Source organism: Asparagus officinalis, chromosome 8 (assembly GCF_001876935.1).
Source record: "Asparagus officinalis chromosome 8, Aspof.V1, whole genome shotgun sequence".
Taxonomy (NCBI): Eukaryota; Viridiplantae; Streptophyta; class Magnoliopsida; order Asparagales; family Asparagaceae; genus Asparagus; species Asparagus officinalis.
In genome coordinates, this window is record NC_033801.1 from 105900056 (window position 1) to 105916503 (window position 16448).

Genomic DNA, 16448 nt, shown 5'->3' on the forward strand with positions numbered 1-16448 from the left:
ACACAAAACTATGTATCTAGCTTAACATTGCTAAAGTCTTATAAATGAACATATAGGACAGTGGATAACTTCTCGGTCCAACGCATATTTACACATTTCATGCTAGCGCTGAATACAACTATCTTATCCACCATTTTTAGCCTGAGCTCATTATCTAGGTTGATCCTACAAGCCTTACCCTTACCAACACATGCATTTGTCTTAGAACTTGATATGACTGTGCTTCCTTAGGCTGAGGAGTGTCCTCGTCATCTAAACACTAGTACAAAGAAGGGCAACCCGAACGGGTGTGTACAACCGTTGGGGCTGGTGAAACTTGCCCCAACGGTTATAACCGTTGGGGCAAGTTTCACCAGCCCCAACGGTTGTAACTTATTTTCGCGAAAAAAGGGAAAAAGCCAGAAATCCCCTCAAATTAAACCCCCGTTCTCTCTCTCTCTCTCTCTCTCTCTCTGGCTCTCTCTCATAAAAAAATCGGCCCCAAATCGGAGTTCGCTGCCGTCGGAGTTCGCTGCCGTCGGAGTTCGCCGATGGCGTCGAGAGTTCGTCGCTGCCGTCGAGACCTGAAGTTCGCCGCTGGCTCTCTCTGATTAATTCGCTCTCTTTCCTCTCGCTAGGGTTTTGATTTGCCCTAATTCTTCTCTCAAGGTTCGAATCTTGACATGGCTTCCAACGCCGGCTCATCCCGCTGCTCTGTATTCGGTGAGTTTCTGGAAAAAACCAATCTTTTTCTGCTTCGGTAGATATTAGGTTTCAAATTTGTGATTTTTTGGGTTTTGTTTCCTTGTTGCAGTTGGAAATATACCCTACGACTTCACCAAGGAGTAAATGATTGAGATTTGCAAGGATATTGGACCGGTTGTGTCTTTTAGGTTCGAATAAAAAACCCTAATCTTGATATCACTTATTTCTTGTATTTTTAGAGCGTTTGATTTGAATGTGTTGCTAGATTCTGCCAATTTTGTTACTTTTTTTGGAGTGTCCATGGATTAATTCTTGATTCTTTAAGAAATTTTGACGTCCTTGATTCAATTTTGTTAATTACTGTTTTCTTGTCATGTATTGAATCAAATAGTAAACGATGATTCTAAAGCCTGGGTTTAAGGTTACGGATTAAATATTGTTGTTCAATTCTAGGGTTTGGATATTAATGACATATATGTGAGCATTGTTTTTGTCCAAATTTGTGTTTCCCCCTGCAAGGATTGCATGTTTTCTACTTTTCCTCTCTTATTTAGTGTTAGTATTGGCCCTTTGAATTCACTGTTGTTAGATCTTTAGTTTTTTTACTTTTTGTACAGGTAATCGATGATATGTGCAATACTGCAGCTTTGTGTGGCTTAATTGTTTCGTAAATTTTCAAAGTTTAAGCATTATGATAGGTTGGTTGTTGGTACTGATCTGCAGGCTGCATAATCCTAAAATTTATGCTTAGACCTTTAATAAGCTAGCGAGTGAGTTTGGAGCAAGGTGAACCCAAAAAAAGTCTTTGGAGGGAAGATGTGATGAATTAGCTAATTTGCAATTAAAATTTTATAACCTTTCCTTTTATATGTGAATCAATAAATCGAACATTTCATGTTATGAATGGGCTTGGTTGCCTTATGCAATCAGTGAATCACTTATTTGTTCAATATAATGAACAGTTCACATTATGATCAAACCTGGCCTCATAAATTCATATTTCAGCCGCCAATAAGCTTGTATATTTATGATTAGTCTAAAAGTTAAAAATTTGACATTTTATTTCCTCAGGGAGCAACAATTATTGATCAACATGTCTGCATCGTTCGCTGGGGACAGTATAAAGAACCTTCTAGTTTTTGGGACATGCCTACATGGAGTGTTGAAGATGACAATGATCCCTTGGTACTCATCTGTATAATTCCTTTGCGTGGCTAAGTTTCATTATTTGAAGATAAATCCAAACTAAGTTCAGTTTTATAATTGTTTTTGGGACAGGCCTACATGTTTAATGCACACTAAAAGGGGATAATTTCAAGTTGGTATATCTTTCCTGAAGTTATTGTGTTGCCTTCTTTGTTTACAGAAGCATTTTAATGCACACTAAAAGGGGATAATTCCTAAAGTTATTATTATTATTTTTAATAAGAAGTTATTGTAGTTGGATTTTAGAATCTTGGCTAAAATCCTTTTCAGCAACAAGGTTGAGAATAAATGTGTGCCCCTTGACCATTGCTAAAATCTATTAGCTTGTAATTTAGTAGGTCACTTGCAATCTGCAGACTATAGCTGGCCTGAATTTAATCTATTCAACTTGTATCTAGTCAGTGAAAATTGCTTGGTACAATAATGTCAGTAATGTTGAAGCATCAAGTAGTCCATACACAGAGTTGTATGATCAATAATGTAATTCATATAACTGCAGCTTTTTACGCTGCATCTTAGCTTTGAATCTTCTCTTGATATTGTTTTTAATATTTTTGTAGGCTGGTAATCAAGGCCGTTTGACTGTCTTGCTCGTAAGCATGAAGGAAAGTGCTCCACGAAGACAGCCAGCTATTGTATTTTTGCATAGTTCTTACAAGTGCAAGGAATGGTTACATCCATTACTTGAGGTGAAACAGACTTAGTAGTTCTATTCGCTTCTCGTATTTCTCATAGTAACATAGGAAACTATTTACAGAAGGATTGTTTCTTGCTCAAGGAGTTTCTTTATACAGGCATATGCTTCAAGGGGATATATTGCAGTGGCAATTGATTCTCGCTACCATGGAGAAAGAGCTAGCAACAGGACCACTTACCTAGATGTAAGCAAATGTTCCTTCTCTCTCACCCCTCAAAACAAGTCAGAAAGAATCCTAGTTCTCAGTTACACATGATATTCTCTTGAGTTGGATGCTTGTCGGAAGGAGGTTGAGATGCTTAAGCTGGAGATTGGTCATCTCAATAATAGAATCACAGAGGTAATGAACAAATGATGTTTCATCAAATCTCAATAATAGTATCACAGAGTTGATGATGTTTTATTTTAACTGATGAAAACTTCAATGCGTCTGCTAATACTTTTGTTTTTGCAGTTGCATGAAAGTACTAAAAATGCCGACCTTGTGGAGTATGAGCGGATGAAGGATGAGCAGCAACAAATTAAGGTGAGTTGTTGTTTCTCTGGCTTTGTTTCGTATGTGTAGCATTCAAGTTAGTTTGATTGGCATACTTATTGGTTTTTCCTAATTGTTTCAGTATTTTCTTCATTAGAGTCATCATAGGTCGAAATTGTTATCTAATTCTTCCTAATTAACAGTTTTGCTGGGAAAATGAGTATTTTGGTCAAAAGCTGGCTATAGGACTATTGTTTATTGCATATTGTGAGTTACACAAAATCACAAACATAGACTCATGGACACATGCTCTAATCTACACATATTTTTTTCAACTAACACACGCACACACATGCATACTCATCTTAGCGTCTATCTTAGCGTCTATTTGTATGCTTCTAGATAAGCTTTGGTTAGTTCAAATTTTGATTGAGGATCAATCTTCTCTTTTGAATGTGTGTTTTTATGTTTGTTAGAATCTTTTCATATGTATATAATATATATAATTTTATTTGTTATTTCCTATTGCAGAAGAAAAATGAGACACTGACAAGAGAGAAGGAAGAACTTCACTTTAAAAACCAAGTCCTTCTGAAACAATTAGAAGATTCTAAATCAAGTATGTATTGCCATTATGAGCAAATAAGTCCTGTTGCTGATTTTTTTCTTTTTTTTATTTGATTTGGCCTACAGCCCCAACGGTTGAAACCGTTGGGGCAAATGTTAGCCCCAACGGTTCCAACTGTTGGGGCATCTATTTTTTTTAAAGAAATTTGTTTGCCCCAACAGTTAGAACTGTTGGGACAAACTTGGTAACTGTTGGGATTGTCCCGGCCCAACGTAATTTGCCCCAACGGTTGTATTTTTTACCCCAACGGTTCTAACCGTTGGGGCCATGATTTGCCCCAACGGTTACAACCGTTGGGGCTGACCTTCTTTGCACTAGTGAAAATGAGTACTTGAGGGGATTGTGAGGCAGACAAAGGAGAGTCAGCATCGTCTCCAAGATTTATGGACTCGCTACGACTAAACTTTTTTCAAGCATCACTAGTAAATTCTCCTCTAGCTTGATCATTCTCGATGATAAGGGCAAGATTATCATAATGCCTCAAGGGTTTATTGACATATTGTCTAAGCTTATTAGCATTCTTAAAGCTCTTATCCTGAAAAGTATAGTTGAATTAATTCAATGAAAACATGAAAATAAGATAGGGTTATGCAAAAATTGTTTAATTACCTCAATCCACCTATCCAAACATTCAGGATCCATGATGACAGTCTTGGTGTTATCATCCCAACCAGCACCACTAAGATTACGACAAGTTTCCATATTACGGAATCTTGTACGTAAATTTTTAATGCGGTTCATGACATTTTCCCATTTGAATATTGTGTTAAACTTCTCATTAATATGCTAAGAAGCCATATGAAAAGCGGTTATCTTAAAGCTTTTGTCGGGTTTGTAACACTTTCTCACCAAGTCGACAAGAAATGGAATGAACTCATCATCGTAACGGAAATCCCAAAACATATGTTTGTTACCTTGAGACCGCAAGTCTCACTATTTTTTTCTTTGTTAAGGTGTTTTTCCTCTTCTTCTTTGGATTTAGTGATGTTTCTTCCATTTCTTCTATGAGCACCCATTTAGAACCTGATTTGGGAGTTGAGCCATAACCACTAGTGGGAGAAAGTTGCACCCCACTAATATTAGAACTATGGAATTGTGTAGGCAAAGTAGGAGAACTTAGCATGCTCGTATATGACCCAAATTGAGGGTGCATCAGGAAGTAACTGCCATCATGGAATGACATGTTGGGAAATGCATGAGGTGGTTGTCTAAAGTATGACTGCTGAAAAGTATGACAACGGTTCTTAAGTATGACTGCCATCATGGAATGACATGTTAGCCCCAATGGTTCCAACTGTTGGGGCATCTATTTTTTTTAAAGAAATATGTTTGCCCCAACAGTTAGAACTGTTGGGGCAAACTTGGTAACTGTTGGGATTGTCCCGGCCCCAACGTAATTTGTCCCAACGATTGTATTTTTTACCCCAACGGTTCTAACCGTTGGGGCCATGATTTGCCCCAACGGTTACAACCGTTGGGGCTGACCTTCTTTGCACTAGTGAAAATGAGTACTTGAGGGGATTGTGAGGCAGACAAAGGAGAGTCAGCATCGTCTCCAAGATTTATGGACTCGCTACGACTAAACTTTTTTCAAGCATCACTAGTAAATTCTCCTCTAGCTTGATCATTCTCGATGATAAGGGCAAGATTATCATAATGCCTCAAGGGTTTATTGACATATTGTCTAAGCTTATTAGCATTCTTAAAGCTCTTATCCTGAAAAGTATAGTTGAATTAATTCAATGAAAACATGAAAATAAGATAAGTAGTCAAGGGTTATGCAAAAATTGTTTAATTACCTCAATCCACCTATCCAAACATTCAGGATCCATGATGACAGTCTTGGTGCTATCATCCCAACCAGCACCACTAAGATTACGACAAGTTTCCATATTACGGAATCTTGTACGTAAATTTTTAATGCGGTTCATGACATTTTCCCATTTGAATATTGTGTTAAACTTCTCATTAATATGTTAAGAAGCCATATGAAAAGCGGTTATCTTAAAGCTTTTGTCGGGTTTGTAACACTTTCTCACCAAGTCGACAAGAAATGGAATGAACTCATCATCGTAACGGAAATCCCAAAACATATGTTTGTTACCTTGAGACCGCAAGTCTCACTATTTTTTTCTTTGTTGAGGTGTTTTTCCTCTTCTTCTTTGGATTTAGTGATGTTTCTTCCATTTCTTCTATGAGCACCCATTTAGAACCTGATTTGGGAGTTGAGCCATAACCACTAGTGGGAGAAAGTTGCACCCCACTAATATTAGAACTATGGAATTGTGTAGGCAAAGTAGGAGAACTTAGCATGTTCGTATATGACCCAAATTGAGGATGCATCAGGAAGTAACTGCCATCATGGAATGACATGTTGGGAAATGCATGAGGTGGTTGTCTAAAGTATGACTGCTGAAAAGGAAAATACCCACTATTACCTTGATGCAATGACTGAGGGGGTTGAGAGGGTGGAGGCTGAGATGGCGCTACACTCTTACCTTTATGATTATCTCTTCCGCTTAATAATGTATTATCAGCCATCACTAATGAAATAGTGAGAATTAAATATTATATAATTTGTGAAATAAGAACAACTTGAGTACATGAAAGATATTTCAAAGCAAAATATAATAACATGAATACATGAATGTAAAGAAAATTTCTGAATTAAGTCTCAGTAGTTACACCATGATTATACATGAATGAGAAGCAAATATTGTCTAAGGATAGTATAGCTGGTTGTTAACGATCTCTTGGGGAGTATCATTAGGGGCTTGTCTCATGTAACGTCCACGTAGGCAAATAATTACTTGTAAAACCTTGTTAAAATATCTACTGACTGTCTCCCCTGATCTTATGAAATGAGATCTCACAATGCGATTTTTAGATTTATGACCCAAAATGTTCAGTGTCATGATAAGTTGTTTTTTCACTATTATATTCCTTGAGTCTTTTAGAAGCCTATTGTTCCTCATTATACTTGCTAGTTTAACAAAACACCACTCTGCATTCTAATATAATTCACACAACTATCACTAAAACCATTATAAATATGCCCTATGTGTTCAATTCTAGTCCTTTCTTGTCTTTTTTTCCTCACTTGGACCACTACGTATTGATTTACGTCTAGCTTGCATTCTCCTTGTAAATGTAATTATTATAACAAAAACCTTCAGCACCTTGAACCATATTAACAACACTTTGTTCATCGGTACAATCTCCATCACCATCTATCTACGATGCAAAAATCAAATTGAAATAATTAATATACCTAGCAAGCATTCATAAGCAATGTTAATAATCAAAACTTAAATGATGCATAGCAAGATCTAAAGTTAATTTTTAGTTAATATTTTCAGCAATATTTTCAGTTAATTTAAGATAAATTAAGATAATTCTCAGTTCATTTCTGTAATATTTTCAATTATATTTATAATAATTAATATAATTTTTAGTTAATTAATTACACTAATATTTTAAGTAATATTGTCAGTTAATTACAATTATATTTTCAAATAAATTTCTATTAATTTTTAGATAACTATAGAAAATGCAAAATTTCATCATAATAATTCTAAATCATACAAAATATTGAACACAAATCAATTCTGAGTTGAGAATCATACTTTAGGTCTGAAATATAGCAAGATCCAGGAAGATCCAAGTCGGCAAAAAGCCCAAAATTTTCCCTAATAAAGGCGCTGTTTTTTTAGCAAAATCCAGCAAAAACACTAAAAAAAGGAACTAGGGCCTTCTTCTATGGAAATCAAGCACAAAATCAACAGTACATAACTCCCGTAGGCCTCGAAGAGAAACCAAGGTGCGAAGAGGGAAATAAGCGAAGGAAAGAGGAGGTGACCCTAGCCCTCAGCTCCGTTTCCCCCCAAAACCCCAAGATCTGACAATAGTACAGATCGAGAGCGATTTCCTCTCATTTTTGAAGGAAATGGGGGAAGAAAAAATTTGAGGTGGAAGGGATTTCCGTGGCTGGAGGGACAAGGGGGAGAAGCAAACCAAAACTGGGAAAGAAAAACCCTAGAATGGGTTTTATCGACGTGGAAGGGCTGTCAGGAGAAGAAAAGCTTTTCCACGGCTCAAAAAACGAACCAAACAAGCCCTAAGGTTAAACTTTTAAGATTGTTATTTAATTAGTATGGTACCGAAAACTAGAGCTATCATTTTTATCATAATTATATAAAGAAGGTAAATGCTACATCATTAAAAAAAAGGCATAAATTATACTTCTTAATTACCTCACATCTTTTTTCTATTTTCAAAAAAAAATTCCAATTATCCCACTAAAATATTCCACTTTTCAAGAAATTTCCTATTGACTAATTATGAAAAAGATTATTTACAATATTTTAGCTTCAAAAAATTTGCATATTGGGATCATGACAAACTTAGAATGTTTGACTCCTTGTTATCTCACTACCAAAAAGAATTATTTTTCTTTTAGGAAATAGGGGCTTTTTAGAGTAGTACTTTTTTCCAGATAAGGAAAGACTTAATAAAAGAAGAAATTTTCGATTTAAACCTATTTCAACTTTTATTTCTAAAAACCGACCCACTCCCATTTTATTTATAGAAACCGATCCATTTCGTGGCCACGTCAGCACCGTGGCCATGAAATGGATCGTTTTTTAATCTCGCCTCTAAATAGTCGGGGTTGTCAACCCTGACTATTTTGCATGCCTTGGCTACTATACATGCTAAATTAGTCGGGATTGGCAACCCCGACTAATTTAGCACACTGTTTAATTGGTCGGGGTTGGGAACCCTGACCAATTCGAAAGTCCTTTCGAAATGGTCGGGGTTCACAACCCCGACCATTTAGCAGAGACTTTTGTCCCCAACGGACTGGTTGAGCTGAAAATGGCTAAGGGACCAAATTGTCATGGTTACCAACCCTAACTATTTGGCCCCTGGGCCCGACCCCTATATAAACCCCTAATCGTTCTCCTCACCTCCTCACTTCGTTCCCAGCCACCCCAAAACACTCCTAGCCCTCAAACTTTATTCCTCAAACCCTTATTTGTCACAAATCTTGGATTTCAACCTTAATTTTCAACCAAATTTCATCGTGAAGCTTCTGAGTGGTAATTTTTCTACATTCTCTCCTCTTTTAACATGTAGAAATCTAGGGTTTTTTCTCAAAAACGAAATTCTAGGGTTTGAACTCTATTTATAGTGGTTTATTTAGAAAATTTATTCTTGTTACTGAACATTTGCACTGTTTAATGTATGCAGGCCTCAAGCATTACTATCGTTGATCATACCCGTGCACATTCGATCTGGGACTTGACGGACTCACAGGTCCAATTTTATGTCCGTCAAGCAGCCTTCTTTGAGTGCTTACAAATTAAATGTGTGAGACTTGATTAGGCTCTCTTGACGACACTGATTGAACGTTAGAGGCCCGAGACAAATACATTCTACCTGCGCCAAGGAGAGTTGATTACATTGCAGGATATTGGGGTTTTGCTTGGACTCAGAGTGGATGGAGATGCTGTCACGGGTAGCAACGACTTTAATTGGGTAGGGAAGTGCAAAGAATTTCTAGGTCAAGTTCCTCACATGAAGGGTGGTAAGATCAAGCTTGAATGGTTGAGAAACAATTACACGAATGTACCGATCGATGCGACCGAGGAGATCATCAAGATGTATGTCCATGCATACATACTTCATATGATCGATACTATTCTTTTTCCGGATTTCACGAAGGATTCGATGCAAGTGAGGTGGTTGCCACTCCTGGAGGATCTTGAGGATTATGGAGAATTATCATGGGGGAGTGTCGTGTTAGCGTATCTGTATAGGGAGATGACCAAAGTGGCATTTGTTCAAAACAAAGAATTCAAGGGGTGTCTCACTCTGCTACAGATATGGTCTTGGGAGATATTGCATTTGGGTTGCCCAGATTTGAGGGAGACTCATGCTCTCGATGACCATATTCCATTAGGCTGCAGGTATTACTAAGTTATTTTGTAATATATATGATTACATATAATTTTATACATTTATTTCAATCTATACTAACCCATTGTATATAAAATAGGTGCAATGTGTCCAAATCTTGACATACCTCACCAAAGGGCCATGAAAACTTTTACAGGAATGAGCTTGATCAAATGGAGGATGAACATGTATTAAATCATAATATCTAAATATATTCAATCATTACATTATTTATTACTGATATCTGCTTTACTTAATCTTTTTATAGGTCAAGTGGATGTCATATGAACTAGTTTTGGAGTCACTACCAGATATTTGCAGGGAAGGTGAGGATGCATGGCGTGCTCGCGTCCCGATCATATGTTTTGAGATTGTCGAGATGCACGTGCCCGACCGTGTGCTCCGACAATTTGGGCTCCAACAACATATTTCGTCCCTGTGGAGTGAATAAAGTGAAATCCCAAAAAAGATGCACATCATGCAAATTGGGAATATATTCGACATGCTTACATCAGGAGGTGGGAGTTGAGGGAGGAACAAGTAGTGATGGAGAGGGCTGACACACCTGACCTAGGTGTGTATTTGCGGTGGTATTGAAGGATTACTCGCAGGTGGATATTTCAGGAGAACAAAACCCCTAAGGAGTACATACCAAGAGGCCTCGTTGAGAGAGAGTTGGTAAGTGTATAAGCAAAATATACAGTTATGTTGTGAGTTTTATTTTACTATCATCCACTTGATAATAATTTTTTCGGTTTTTATCTTATAGGTACAAGAGCTCGTAGAGCTTTCTACTATGGCATGATGCATTACGAACGACTACCGAGCCAGAGCCGAGGAACACGTTCCTTCGCATGATAAAAAAGATTCGGTCCGCTCTTCAGAGGACGTGTAATGCAAGACGTGATGGACGTGAGGAGCGACCAATTGAGTACGGGCGTCGACGGTTCCGAGAACACACGGGGGCATGCTCAAGCTGTGCACATGATGAAGCTGGCGGCTCACAGCAGACTCAAGCCGAATGTTCACAGCCGGTTCGAGTCGACGAGGATGTCATGCACTCTCAACTTCACACACAACCGGACGAGGATCTCATCCGAGCTCACATCGAAGGTGAACGGAGAAGGGGAGAGGAAGGAGAGGGAGAGGAAGAGGTAGAGGAGATGGAGTTGTAAATATTTGTTAAGTTTCGATATACTTGATAGGATTTTTTGCGTTTGAAACTGAATATTATGTATCCGATTGAGTATTGATTATTAGTATGTGAATTGCATGGTATGTATCCGATTGAATATGGATCTTTAGTAAGTGAAATGAATGTTTACGATTATGAATTAGTTGTTATTTGTGATTGTGATTGCATTATAGATTGGAGAGGAAGAGGTAGAGGAGAGGGAGTTGTAAATATTTGTTAAGTTTCGATATACTTGATAGGATTTTTTGCGTTTGAAACTGAATATTATGTATCCGATTGAGTATTGGTTATTAGTATGTGAATTGCATGGTATGTATCCGATTGAATATGGATCTTTAGTAAGTGAAATGAATGTTTACGATTATGAATTAGTTGTTATTTGTGATTGTGATTGCATTATAGATTGATAAATGTGTATCATTAGTTGGTGGATTGATATGTACTAACAGGAGTTTGATTTTTCAGCTGAAAGTGGGGAGGAAGAGCTCTGCAAAATGGTCGGGGTTGTCGGGGTTCCCAACCCCGACCATTTCGAAAGGGCTTTCGAATTGGTCGAGGTTCCCAACCCTAACCAATTAGACAGTGTGCTAAATTAGTCGGGGTTGCCAACCCCGACTAATTTAGGGCTTTCGAAATGGTCGGGGTTGGGAACCCTAACCAATTAGACAGTGTGCTAAATTAGTCGGGGTTGCCAACCCCGACTAATTTAGCCTGTATATTAGCCAGGGCGTGCAAAATAGACGGGGTTGGCAATCCTGACTATTTAGAGGCGAAATTAAAAAAACCGATCCATTTCGTGGCCACGAAATGGGTCAGTTTCTATAAATAAAATGGGAGTGGGTCTGTTTTTAAAAATAAAAGTTAGAATGGGTTTAAATCGAAAATTTCTTCCTTAATAAAACTTACATTCATCAAACATTACTATCACAAGAGCAAGTTTCCAAATTCCAACTGATGCTCAAGGCTCATACTGATCAGCAAACTTCAAGGATCCTAGAGATTGAGTGAAGTAACCCAGGTAAAAGCTAAATGTTCCTCGATGCCTGTAACAGTCTTTCCCCGTTCTCTATCCTTTCAATTATTTCTTCAACTCCTCTGATTCACATTAATAATTTATATACGCTAATTATTTGAACTGTTGCTCAAAACATGATTCACAATATAGATCACATATATTCAAAGACCCCAATTGACATGAACATGTCTCCCAAGAAACTGCTAGATATGAGAGTTTCTGATTCATCTTAGAACTTTGGCTCTAAATCTTCATTGTTCATTGATCTCAAGCATCAAACTTACTAGGCAATAGTACCTGAAAAATACAATCATGGATGAGTTAGCTTAATGGTGAAATCCATAAAACATATGAAAATCAGTCAAGACATAATTGTTCATTTCTCAAATACAATTGAATAAGGATCATAATGCAGTGATGTTTGGGAGGGAAAATTCCTACAGAGGACCTGTACAAAAAATAAAAAATAAAAAATAAAAAAAATCATACAGGAAGCAGAGATCAGGAAACGGTTTCCACTATACAGTGTAAATCAATCCAATCATTGTAGTCAATATCATAAATATCAGCGCAATCAGAACACAATCACCAATAGCAATGCAATCATCAACTGAACAATATGTGTTGGGATCAAATCATGTTATGGAATTTCCACTCTTTTTACAAGTGCTTTTTGGGCTGAAATTTTTGAGGTAAATTGCAGGTAGCCACCTTCTTTGTATCTCCAATATCATTCTGTCATTTCTCAATCCCTCAGTTCACAAAGGAGGGGGGTATCAATACTTTATCCTTCTCAGGATGACAATCCGGGTGTGATAAAGTGCTACTAAAATAGTTGAGGGGTGATAAATGTTACCGAAGATATAGTGAGGGGCTACCAACAATTTCACTAACATTTTGATTAAATAAAAAAATGTTGTGAATATTAATCAAGTCATAAATCAAGGGAAAAAAATTCAAATCAAGGAAACTCACCTAGTAAAGCTTGGGAAGGTGTATATGGCAGCTATATCTCTAGAACAATAACTGTTGCAAAAAGAGAATCAAATTAGACCCTGAATAAAGATTCTTTAATCTAAGTCTACTTGTACATACAATCAGAATCGGTCTTGACCCATTTACTTCCATCTTCTTCTTTATCCTGTATCTGCTCTTTATTTTCCAATGTCGCCACTGATATTCTCTCCAAACACTTTTTGGCCAACATAGCTGCAGAACTTTGAGGATGTATCTTCTTATGAAGTAAAACCTTCATTAACTACAAAGAAATTTCAATAAAAAAATTTAAAAGTTTAAGCTACCAAGTTTTACATAGAAAATGCCATGCACATAAGATGGCAATAGGATAAACTTCACAGAACCATCGAACTTTAGGGGTTTTGCACAAAACTCGTCTGAACTTTATAAATCGTAGAAAGTTTTCATGAACTTGTCTCACTTAACTACCATGACTGGCAGGCAACAGTTAACTGAAGTTGTCATTTGCTTTCCATGTGATTACTCTTGTACAATCTTACCCCCGTCTACTAAACACAACTTAGTATTATCCTTTCAGGTAAGGATGGTTGAAAAGTAAAATGGGTTGATGACTTTTTACTCTACCTCATAATTACTATATTTATAATTCATAACTGTGAAAATCCAGTAGGATTTACTATGATTTATAAAGATCAGGACTGTTTTGTATCCCCAAAGTTCGGGAGTTTAGTAGAATTTACCCTTATAAATTTTCAGCCATGTTTACCTTCTCCATCCTTGTTTCTGAAGGTTGATCCTTTAAACTCGGAACAGGTGCAAATCCACCGCCACAAACAAATATCTTCTTGAGAAGAAATGAGAATGATTTTTGCTTGATTGCATTGCGTTTGTCTGCTAGTATATCTTTGGCTATACTTAATATGATCCTACTATCAGGTGATAGATCACCATTATTCTCTCCACTCTCCTGGTTATCAGAAAACTTCACCCCATCTCTGCGATCAACCTCTAAACTCGATGGGTAATTTAGAAATCTATCCAATGGGATATTGGTTCCATCGATGCTAGACTTTGTCTGACGAGACAATAAAATTGTTAGTTCCTTCTGTAGCTTGATCACTTCTTCAAGAGAGTAGTCTAATTCTTGAGGTGATGTTGAGTACTCAGGACAATTATGGCCTTGTGTCTTCTCTTCTGTTGGATCAGTTTTACCAAAGGTTCCTATGGCAAACAGTGATCGAGGCCAATCGCTGAATTCTTCTTTATGATCATCAGGAATAGATGTGCCTGCAGAAGAACTATAGAATAAGATGCAAATGGTAATATCATAATAATAGTACAATTTAATCAAGCATTATATTAATATAGGGTGAGATGCAACAATGACTCAAAGATTCAGTAACCACCAGCTTGACATAAACCCTATAATTAGTTGTAGAAAAACTAGTTCAAATGGATGTACATACATTTTTCTTTCACTTGTTCCTAGAAAAAGCCTCCCACTTGCTTGGATGCTTCAAGGCTTATAATTGATTAAAATCATAGGAGAGGATACTAGAAACATCACATGCTTTAAGTTTTGAGCCAAAGGGCTCTTCACCAATTGGTTCACATTCATGTTACTTTGTAACTTTCCTTTTTAAGGTTGCAAGAAGTATCAGTTTTACATTGTTTAATGTAAATTACCTGCGAGAATAATTGTTATCAACTAAACCCAATACATCTAGGCTCTAGCTCTGTCTAACACCCTTGGCCAAATAGATTTCACGTTGAAGGGAACTTCGCATACAGTACCATGAATTTGCAAAAAAAAACTAACATAAACTTTGCAAAACCCACCAAAATTCATGGTCATTTTAAAAAAAAAAAAAAAAAAAAAACCACCCTTCAATTAGAAACCATGGGATTAAGCGATGAAATATATTGTGGGAGAAAACAGAACATCTTCTGTTGAGTTACTTAGAATTAGCTTGGCATGTCAATACAATAATATTTTGTCATACAAATTCATTATTGTGTAAGTTGTTTCTCATCAACCTGATGGGAAATCTCAAGCATGTTAACCTACATTACTGTCATATGGTTTAAGGATGTGCAGCCAGGAAGTAACCATTCAAGTTACTCCGGTATCAATAAAGAGTCTAAAATAAAATATTCACCTCTTATGTTGAAATAATTTGGTAAAAAAATTATTAAGGCCACCAGCTTTACAAAAAAAATATCTTTATGTCGATTCAATAAAAAAGGAAAAGAAAATTACAATATACAGAATATTCATAAAAATGTTTAAAATTTCCATCATTCATGAGTAAAAAATAATTGTATCAACTTTTTATAGCCCACATACACTATTGGGAGTAAAAGAAAATAATCTGAGTGATAAAAGAAAATTCATCTCTAAAGAACAATATGAATATATGAAGATGGGTGGAAATAAACAATACTTGATAAAATCTCCAAGTTTTATTTATGTGAATTGTGAAGTTCTAAATGAGCGATAAGCTTAATATCCTCAAAACAGGCGGGATGCTGCTAAAGTAATTCGTTCATATTCTACTCGATAAAGATGGCAATCAAAAGGTGTGTCTTCAAAATCAGATAATTGAAAGAAAAAGACAAGGGAGAAAACCATACTACATTTAAATGAAAGGTGCAAAACAATAGAGAATTTGTGCTGAAGATATTCTCCGAAGTATCTTACATGCAGTCATCACTCTAGAGTAGCTCTTGAAGGAGAGAATGATTTACTCAAATTGACAGGAAAACTACCGCCAGGCAACTCGAGGGAGGGGGTGGGGGGGGGGGGGGGGGGTACAAATCAAAAGTGTGCACGTTTTGACAATGTAAATACAAATCAAAACCATGACTACAAAACAGTGAGTGGAACTCAACATCTATTAACGCTCATATCAGTCTTTCCAAACAAAATCCTAGAAGCTAATTAAGAGCACTTACAACGAGATAAGCAAGAACCAACATCCAATCTCTTCTCTTCGTGATTGCCACTGAGCTTGCTTTGCATCCAACTAAATATCTGTAATCCACAAAGATAACATAACCAGTTAATAAAATGACAAAACCAATGAAAATCACGGCATCCTATAATCATCTCTGTCATTGCTGCCAACTGTAAGTCTTTGCAATTCATACCCCCATATCTGCCACCGAACTTGAAGACTTTCGAAGATATATGTGAGATAGAGAGATAGAGAGAGAGATGCCAAACTTGAAATCTTCTCAGAGAAAGAATGTAAATTTAGAAGAAAGGAACAGAAAGTAACCATATATAAGAATCCTTGCCCATGGATGCCTTGGGAGGGTTAAATAGCTGTTAGGATGAGCATAAGTGCAAGAGAACATCATGGTGGCCTGTAAGTAATGCTATCTTTGGGAATTCTTACTAAGGAACATAAGTTATCAGATGATAAGTGCTACAAAATTTCTTTCAGAAAAGAAATAAGAGTTGGAGGGGAATGACCAATAGTTTACTAAGAGGTATATATATGGAGCACTCTTAACCTATTAACAAAAGAAGGAAAAAAGGGCACTACTATCATGGTTGCATGTGGATACCTTAATTATAAATCTGAATGGTGTTTTCAGGTGATTCAA

The 16448-nt window shown here is 36.7% G+C and overlaps 1 protein-coding gene and 1 long non-coding RNA gene across 9 annotated transcripts in view; one reads left to right on the top strand and one right to left on the bottom strand.

The window, feature by feature from the left end:
- Window positions 421–10914, top strand: LOC109822496. Of its 5 annotated transcripts, none has more exons than XR_002242159.1 (11): window positions 421–702; window positions 794–872; window positions 1756–1869; window positions 2451–2579; window positions 2648–2927; window positions 3042–3113; window positions 3594–3681; window positions 8941–9659; window positions 9749–9836; window positions 9917–10326; window positions 10418–10914. It is a non-coding gene; the product is annotated as an uncharacterized LOC109822496 (long non-coding RNA). The 5 variants fall into 5 exon arrangements; XR_002242155.1 differs by having other exon boundaries at window positions 2685–2927; XR_002242158.1 differs by lacking the exon at window positions 1756–1869 and having other exon boundaries at window positions 2685–2927.
- Window positions 11715–16448, bottom strand: part of LOC109822645 — a 6032-nt gene continuing 1298 nt past the window's right edge. Inside the window, exons 1-6 of one of the 4 annotated variants that reach the window (XM_020388878.1) lie at window positions 16118–16385; window positions 15792–15870; window positions 13603–14123; window positions 12954–13116; window positions 12834–12884; window positions 11715–12155 (exon numbers count right to left, since the gene is read on the bottom strand). In XM_020388878.1, the coding sequence (XP_020244467.1) occupies window positions 12865–12884; window positions 12954–13116; window positions 13603–14123; window positions 15792–15870; window positions 16118–16120 (786 nt within the window). In that variant the 5' untranslated portion in view covers window positions 16121–16385 and the 3' untranslated portion in view covers window positions 11715–12155; window positions 12834–12864. The other 3 variants (XM_020388877.1, XM_020388879.1, XM_020388876.1) reach the window with 3 other exon arrangements.